The sequence below is a fragment of the Chenopodium album genome, chromosome 5 (genome assembly GCF_948465745.1).
Source record: "Chenopodium album chromosome 5, dcCheAlbu1.1, whole genome shotgun sequence".
Taxonomy (NCBI): Eukaryota; Viridiplantae; Streptophyta; class Magnoliopsida; order Caryophyllales; family Amaranthaceae; genus Chenopodium; species Chenopodium album.
Genome location: NC_137838.1, coordinates 50,993,494 through 51,002,928, shown reverse-complemented (window position 1 = coordinate 51,002,928; position 9,435 = coordinate 50,993,494). Strand labels below are relative to the sequence as shown.

At 36.3% G+C, this 9,435-nt stretch overlaps 1 protein-coding gene across 1 annotated transcript; it reads left to right on the top strand.

The window, feature by feature from the left end:
* Positions 1–7,374: 7,374 nt before the first annotated feature.
* Positions 7,375–8,904, top strand: LOC145632887 (uncharacterized). Its single transcript, XM_081685216.1, has 2 exons — positions 7,375–8,008; positions 8,429–8,904. Exons 1-2 carry the CDS (start codon positions 7,375–7,377, stop codon positions 8,902–8,904), a joined length of 1,110 nt encoding a protein of 369 aa, XP_081541342.1.
* Positions 8,905–9,435: the final 531 nt, after the last annotated feature.

Below are 9,435 nucleotides of genomic sequence, written 5' to 3'. Positions count from 1 at the left end.
CAAATTAATTTCGAAGAAATTAATGAGTCACCCGAGTATTAAATATTAAGACGTTGGAAATTCGAGCTTAGAGCGTCGAAACTGAGCGTCCGAAGTCGAGTAAAAAAATAGTAAATGACGAGACGCGCAAATAATAATAAATCGACAATATTTCCTAAAATACCCTTAGCATCGGAATGCCCCAAGCGTCCGAGTGCTAGGGGCATAACGCGTGGCATGGTGGCTAGCATGTGCACCTAGACAAGCCTAGGCTGGCTGGTGCGTGCTAGCGCACCAACGGTAGCAACTAAGGGTAGCCACGGCCGCAAACAGCAGCAGCAGCCCGCACAAGGTGTGCTTGGTTTGCTGGCCGCAAGTAGCAGTAGCCCACACAAGCGTGCGAGGCTTGCTAGCTGCAAGCAGCAGAAGCCCGCATCACCTTGGTGCGGGTAGCTTGGCCGTGGGCTAAGGGGAAGTATGTGTAGGGAGGGTTTAAATGTGAGGGACATGTGGCACAAGGAGAGTATGGAGTGTGGAGCAAGTATGGTCCCCTACTCTTTAAGTTGTCCTCACTTCCCTTTACATGTATTAGTGACACTTGTAGATGTATTATTAGTTTTCTTATTTATTTTATTTTAGCTTTAAAATAAATTGTGGAATTTTATGCTCCCACCTAGATGGAATAGAAATTCCCACTCTCACTCTTCCTTATAAATAGCCACCTTGGGTTTTTGGGAAGATTACTTGAGTAGGAGTTCAATAGAGCATTACATTAGAAAAAACTCTTAAACTTATATAATACTCGGGTTTTGTTGGACCTCACTAACCTTGAGGTAATGGACCTTAAAGTCGGTATTTGTTTTTGCGGGTGGATCTCCATCGGAGACTCTTGTGTTTTTGGGGCTAAGCTTCTCAAGTAAGAGCTCAATTTTGTGGGGCGAAGCACGCGACAAAGGTAAATTTCCTATTTTGCCCATTTGTGTTTATTTATGCATTAGTGATATTATTTATTGCGAGCGTGTTCCTTGGCTTGGGTTTTTTCCGCGGTGAGTAGGACTCACAAAACCCCAACACGATAATACTTTCCATGCTTGAGGAAAGTCGACAAATGATTTTGGCGGTTTTCTATGCTTGAAGAAACCCACCGGTTGAGATACTTTCCATGCTTGAGGAAAGTTGACATATGATGTAATCGCTAACTTCTTTGCTTTGGGAGATGACAACGACTGACAATTTTCCATGCCTGAGGAAAAACTTGCCTAATAAGATTGCAAGTCTCTGTGTATCGAGAACCTTGTGCCATGAAATGATGGTGGTTCGATTGTCCCCGAACGTGATCTTTAGTTGGTTCAGTTGTCCCCAAACGGCTGTAAATTGTTCGCTTCTCCCCAAACGTGGGCTGTAGATGGTCCGCTTGTCCCCGGATGTGTGTTGTAATTGTGACCTGCAAAATAAAATTTTCCAAGGGACTCTTATAGACTATGATTGACTTGACAAAGCATGACTTGACATGACATGACATGTGTATAACTTGTGGTTGTGTTTGTATATGGTGTGTGTGTGTGCAAACAAAAGAAACAGAAAATACAAAAGCAAAAATTTTCCGTCATTTTTATCATGAGACGAGTGGAAGATACTGACTTTCTCCCAAAAGAGAAAGACGTGAAAAATGAAGTTTTGTTTTCGAACTTCCCTTGATAAAAAATTTGAAAAAGTTTTTGAACTTCCCCAACAGAAAATAATGAAAACGGGAAGAAGTTTTGAACTTCCTCCTTGAGCAAGACGAAATGAATTGCTTGTCTTGAAAATAATGTATGCATGATGTATGTTCTTAGGCCAGGAGGCTAAGGACAAATCATGTGACACGATTTATGAATGAACTTAGGTCATGGAGCTAAGCATCATATATGGTGTAAAGAAGCGATCTTGAATGTCACTTAAGTTTGGAAGTAAGCACGTATATAGATGAAGTGATTATGAACGTTTCTTAGGTCAAGGAGCTGGGCGCGATATGATTTTATGATTACAAATCAAGACGATATGCTTTGTATGATTACAAAACATTGATATATAAATGTTGCTAAGCGCATTATGCGATGCATGGAACAATGAACATTGCTCTGGTCAGGAAGCTAAGCAAGTATACAAAGTTTCTTTTAATAAGTGTTGTCTTGAAAGATGATGAAGCATGCATAATGTTGAAACAAGATTCATGATAAATGATTCTTAAAGAGAATGATGATCGATATGGATATAGATGTGTGAGTGAAGTGTGTGAATATGATACTAAGACTGGCTGAAAGGGTTATGGTGATGGAAATATATGTGAGAAGAGTCAAAGATGATGACTCTTGAAGCTGGGTACGTTAAATGATGTGGGTTCAAGCACCCAAGTTTTGCTCTATATGGGTAGGGGTAAGCATTGGATATTCTTTGCCTCGATCATGCACGGATATAAAAATGAATGTGGACGCACCTCGATGTGAGGTTGCCTATGTATCAGTTAGGAATTAGGCCGAACGTAGCTCTAACCGAACTTTGCACAAGTGTATGTACACCTCAAAGAGGTCTTTTAGGGGTTATAATATGATTAAATTGCTGGTTTAAAGAAGAAAGGGGTAAAAGGCTGAAGACCCATGAGAAGCCCCCAAGATGTGTAAATGTTAATTGGACTTTGCAAGTTTTATTTCAACATTTTTTTGCTTTGATTTTTCTTTTTTTTTAAATTAATGTGGGCAATCTAAGATCATGCGGTCCATCAAGGATTAAAGGACTTGGCTAAGAGTAGCTTGACACGAAAAGATATATAAAAAATAAAAATATAAAAAAAGAAAGTTGACGCTAAAAAGACACCTAAACTGAAGAGGTTGTAGTATATCAGTAATAACTTTTTATCTATGACTCTGATTTGGACAAAACTAACTCAAAATAAAAGATAAAACTCGGGTCTACAGATCCATAGGTGTCACAACACGAAACTCTTTCTAGAATTTCGGTTGTCACCAAAACAAGTTGACTCTTGTGCAGGATACGAGAATAAAAATCCGGGTTGACTCAAATAAAAAAAAATCTATGACTCGACTCTACAGAAATAATAGGCGTTTAATACGAGAAAAAAAAATAATTGAAAAAAAAGTCAAAAAAAATGCACCTATAAGCACATCATCAAGCATGATGCAATGAAGTTCGCAACCTAAAGTCAAGATCTATGTTCCACTATGGTCAAGCTTTTGGGTGTCAAAGGGTACCATGGTTAAGAGTTTGGACGCGTTAGCAAGGCAGCCTCCCTTAAGGGTGTATGCCAACGGGCAGCTCCAAGAGTTCGTGATGAAATCAAACTCGACTGCATGGTTTGGGAGGATATAAAACTCAGATGAACCCTTATTGTCATGAACGTTTTCGGGTTGATAGAGCTTAAATCCCCCGGGCTAGCCACATACGTAGAACACGTACTAGTGCGGAAAAGTAGGTGACCTTAAATTGCATATGCATATGTGACAATGACAATTAAATCACAGGAATACAATTCAAAAATCTTTCAAGTATCATCCACTCATCTCAATTAAATAACGATCACTCAAATTGATAAATAACCAAGAATCCTCCCCAATGGAGTCGCCAAATTGTAAGCGTTGTTTGAAGTGCGCCTACGTTAAAGCATGTTGTTAATATGCTTGTCACTCATAGGAAGTGAGAATTTACATATATGAGTAGGGACAAGGAAATTAGGGAGCCGCCAACAAATTTTTAAGGAACTTGTAAACCGTTCAGGGATCATAAAAGGCAACCACGATAAAGGGACAACGGTAGGCAACAACCATGGACCTGTGAAGGTTACACCCCATTCATAATCCATGAGATTACTAACTCCATATGGTTCGAAACCATGAAAGGAGGATAGGGGATGATGGTACGAAGTGAGTCATGGAGTCACATTCGCCCGTATTGGCCTCTACTCGATTCTTATTGTAAAAAGTGATTCCTGCGATCTCAAAGGCATGCAAACAAAGATTAAAATCGTTCCAATATATTATTAAGCTAAAAAAGATGAATATTAATGCAACATATAATTCTAAAATATCGTGATCACTTCAATTAACAACAAGATTAAAAAAAGAACCTAAGCCGATTGTCAAAATTATCTTATTAGGCGTTATTTTCAATTACATATTCCCTTTAACATGCAATATGGTGATCAAAAATAAAAATAGAATAAACATTAATATTGGAAACAATTTAACCATAATATCATTAGTAAAATCAAATCATAAATTAGTCTAATCATGATACTAGCAATAAGAATAAAAATAAGAGTAATTAAGTTATTAATTACTCACTTTCCGCGATTCCTTGAATTGCTACGTCATGAATAAACTGTTAGTAACTTCAATAATATATAAATCAAATAGAAAATAAATTAAATTAAAAGTAGAGTTGATTTGGTCCAAACCCTTAGTTAATTCTACTATCATGCCTTGGTTAAAGTATAAAACTTCAGGTATTATATGGACTCCTTTGAGTGCTTAAAGGAAGGAATAGTGAAAGAATGGGGAGGCTAGTGTTTAGGATAAAGAGGGAGAAGAGAATGATTTGATGATGAAGCTTGTTGATGATTGAAAAAGGGGTGACATTACCTCTATTTCTAAGGAAAAAGAGGGGGTCGAAGAATTAAGATAAATTCCGAATTTAATAAGAATAAAACCTGATAGACACAAGTTTTTGCGGTTTTTGTTTTTATCATATCTTTTGATCCGGATATCAGAATAAGATAAATAATATATCGTTGGAAAGCTGTTGAAGTCTACTTTCTAATCCATAGGAATGAGATTAAAATACTTTGTAAACAAAAAATATGGCCGAAATAGTGAGACGGTGTCAGTTTTGGATAGAGTTTTATATTTCATTCATATCTTTTCCGTTATAGCTCGGAATTAATATTATAATATATCATTGAATATAAAATTTCAAGGGATATTAAACCATATAATATTTGGATAAAAACTATTAGGCATAAAAATAATATCTGTCTATCTTTTAACGTCTTTCAATTTGAATAAAATTAGGACTTTCAAAATGAAAAGTTTAATTCAATTTCAAACTCAACTTTATCTTTTCAAAAAGAATAATTAGGATATTTTAGAAATTTATAGAAGCTTCCAATTAATCCTAATTGGTTTAGTAATGGTATTAAATCCTTTGGACCCTCCACATGATAATTGGGTCGTAGGTAAGGTGGGCTTAGGTTCGGTTTGGGCTCAGTTTAATATTTTGGTCATAACTTATTCGTTATAACTCGGACACTACTACAAAATTAGCCAAAGAGACCAAAAATAATAGACCTGTTAACTACATAAGCGGTCTCTTTGTTCCTAGAGACCATTTACCATTAAAAATCGGTCTCAAAATAAATTCAAAAGACTAGTTTTTAAAGATAACCGGTCTCTTGGGGTATTTTAGAATATTCTTACATTTTAATTAAAATAGTTTGAGACCAATTGTTTTACAAAACCGGTCTGTAGGTGATTTTTTTTTTATTTTTTCAAATTAAAAATTGGCAGAGACCAGTGGAAAGTAATAACCGGTCTCTGCTTTTCCTAATTCTAAACCGCCAAAATCCCTAAAATAATTTAATTTCACTTTCTCTTCTGCTTCAAATTTTTGCTTTCCCTTTAGCGTAATGTCGATTAAACTCCTTCCCTTAGCTTGACACCGCGCTAAGATAGCTACCTCCTTCTCCACTTGCCAGCGTACCTCCGTCCACCTCCACCTAAAGGCTGCCGGCGCGACTGCAGACTGCACTCAAATTCCATCCATAATTGCATTCAATTCACTCCATTGTTACACCACCGTTCCATTGCAATCAAACTTTGTGGCGTTCGCACTCCATTCTTCCCGCGCACTCCATTCTTCCACCACTGAAGTTCGCACTCCATTCTTCTGCCGCACTCCATTCTTCCGTTCGATTTTTCATTAAAACCCTAACTTTGGAGAAGGCCGCGCGCGCGAGTTATTATTATTTTTTTATTTTTTTCTTTCAGTTTCGATTTATTCATTCAATTGATGTTGTAACTATGTATGTGGTACATATAATTCATAAAAATGAATGATTTTTGTTCATAATCTACTGTTTTATTGAGGTTGCCTTGTTTGTTTTGCTATATTATTCATAAAAATGCATAATGATTCAAATTCTTTTCAGTTTTTCTGTTGTATCTATTTGCATAAAATTTGTATGTTAATCGTTTTGTTATACTGCGCCGGTTAGTTGATTTGGCTTGGAGAGCTTTGTTTAAGATACGAGCAGTTATACCACTGGTTAGTTCTTAGGAATTTGATTTTCCCACAAATGTTCTGTTTTGTACCTTTGTAAAAGGTGTATAAAATATAGTATATAAGCTAACCCCACATGTAAGGATTCCTAAAATAATTGCATGTGAAAAAATATGTGCTAAGAAGGATCTTTTCCATGTTCCTCCTTTTGCTAAGCATATTTATGATGCAAACTTGGGTGTTTGCTCTTCCTCTTCTGGATAACTGCAGGTTGATGTGGTCTTCGTTTGTTTGGATGTCTCCTTTTATTGTCAACGGTAGTAGTAATACCACTAGTATGCTTATCAGCTTTTTTTTAATAGTTCTCCTTTGCTATTTGTATTATATCGGTTTAGCTCTGTACTTCAGTACTTTTCTTTCTGATAGTACTAATAGTAGTGGCTGTACTAGGTTGCAGTTTCAGGATCCCTCTCTCAGCCATGTATTTTGGATTAGTATTAGCCTGGCTAGTGGGGATTTTGCTTTTGGTGTAACAAACTTTATGAGGCTTTAAGCCTGTAATATATTCTCTTCGTTTGTGTTAAAAAAATAAAAAATATGTGCTATATAAAATGACAGAACATGAATGTGGAAGCTCTTCAAATTTGATGTTCATGCTGCTCACATTAAAAAATAAATAGTAAATGACTAGTGGTCAATGTTTCTACTACTCTTTACTTTGCATAGTATATTATTTGTGCTTAAAAAATGAATAGAAAAATGGAATAGCTTATTGCTATTGTTTAATGAATATGATATTTGTTTTTTTACACAATATTAATATACTCTTGCAATTAATTTTTAAATAAATATGTATATTTTTTTTTATAGATTTTGTAAATCTTGTGGTTATATTCCAAATTTCCTTTATATAAGCTTTACTTATGTGATATTTTAAAGTTAATTTATCTCAATCTTGTTTTTCGACTTTTATACAATATTAATATACTCATGCAATTATTAATTTATTTATATATATTGTTTTATAGATGTTGTAATTTTGTGGTTATATTCCAAATTCCCTTTATATGAGCTTTACATATGTGACAGTTTTAAGATTTGAGGTCTTGTTCTTGGTGGTTAGAAATGGATCGAAATTGGATATCAACATCGAAGCCGAGTGACCCTGAATATGAAGCAGGGGTTAAGGAATTTAAAAAATTTGCAGTAGAAAACAGTGGAGGCCGCTCCAAGCTACGTTGTCCTTGTTTTATGTGCCATAATTTTTTGCATAAGAGACCCGATGAAATTCTCAATCATTTGAGTAAATGGGCATTTGATAAAACATATACCCGTTGGATCTGGCATGGAGATTTTAGGGACATACAAGATAGTGGTAGTGGTGAGAAAAGGGATGATGTGCGTGAAGTTCATAATAATAATGAGGGTGATAGGTTGGAGGACATGTTGCATGCAGTTGAGGATCAATTTGATAACAACCCTTCCATGTTGGAGAGCTTGTTAAATGACTTTGAAAAACCATTGTATGAAGGTTGCACCAAGTACACAAGGTTATCACCCATACTCAAATTATACAACCTGAAGGCTGGTCATGGTTGGACAGACACAAGTTTTAATGTGTTATTGGAATTGGTGAAAGACATGCTTTCCAAAGACAATGTCCTTCCTATTGGTACATATGAGGCGAAAAAGACACTAAGCTCTATGGGTTTACCTTATGAGAAAATGCATGCTTGCCCTAATGATTGTGTATTGTACCGTAATCAATATGAATCGTTAGAGAGTTGTCTAATTTGTAAAGCCTCACGGTATAAGAAAGGGGATCGGGGAGTACATGCCAAAACATTATGGTATTTTCCAATAGTACCAAGGGTTAAGAGGTTATTTTCAAAAACAGAAGATGCAAAGAAGTTAACCTGGCATTTTGATGGTCGAGTAGACGGTGGAATGCTTAGACACCCGGCTGACTCTCCGTAGTGGAGGTTTATTGATGCAAAATACCCCGAATTTGCGCATGAAAAGCGTAATTTACGCCTTGCATTGTCTACAGATGGTTTTAATCCATTTGGTTCCATGAGTAGTACGTATAGTACTTGGCCCGTTATGTTGGTGACCTACAATTTACCCCCATCATTATGCATAAAGAGAAGGTATATGTTCCTTTCGTTGCTAATTTCAGGGCCAAAACAGCCGGGAAATGACATTGATGTGTACTTGGCACCTCTTATTGACGATTTGATTATGCTTTGGGAAGAAGGTGTGGAAGTGTTTGATGCACATCGCAATGAGAAGTTTAATCTGAAAGCAATGCTATTTTGCACCATTCAAGATTTTCCGGCTTATGGAAACCTTTCGGGGTATAATGTGAAAGGGGAAACAGCTTGTCCTATTGGTATGGAGGATTGCAAAGGACAGTGGTTAAAGGAATCTAGAAAGCATGTTTATCCGGTTCATCGTCAATTTTTGCCGTCTGATCATCCATATCGAAGGAGAAAAAATGCGTTTGATGGGACACAAGAATTCAAAGGGCGACCAAAAGTCATGTTAGGTGAAGAGGTCTTCGAAAAGGTGAAGGACATTGAAATTACTTTTGGAAAGAAACACAGATCCACTCTTTCTAAGAAGGGTTTCAAAAAGTGTTCATGTTTTTGGTAATTGTCCTATTGGAAATTTCTCTTTGTGAGACATTCACTTGATGTTATGCATATTGAGAAGAATGTGTGTGATAGCTTGATTGGTACATTACTCAATATCCCCGGTAAGACCAAGGATGGTAAAAAATCTAGAGATGATTTGAAGCATATGGGGATTAGAGATGAATTGCATGCTGTTACGAACGAGAAAGGTCGAGCATACTTGCCTCCTGCTGCTTACACATTGTTCAGAAAAGAAAAAATCGAGTTTTGTGAAAGCTTGGATGGAGTAAAAGTGCCTGAAGGTTATTCTTCGAATATTCGTAGCCTTGTGAACATGGAAACTTTGAAACTTGTAGGCCTTAAGTCTCATGATTGCCATGTTTTAATGCAGCACTTGTTACCTGTAGCAATTCGTTCTATTCTGCCTAAAAATGTTCGTTATGCTATAATTAGACTTTGCATATTTTTTCATGCGATTTATAGCAAAGTGATTGATCCAAGAGAGTTGACTGCATTAGAGGATGAAATTGTTGAAATTTTGTGTCAATTA

Excerpts from the sequence above, each read along its gene's own strand:
- LOC145632887 (XM_081685216.1), top strand. The coding sequence starts at position 7,375 with ATGGATCGAAATTGGATATCAACATCGAAGCCGAGTGACCCTGAATAT. Across the intron at positions 8,009-8,428 it reads TAATGATTGTGTATTGTACC|GGCCAAAACAGCCGGGAAAT; the intron begins GTAATCAATATG and ends TGCTAATTTCAG.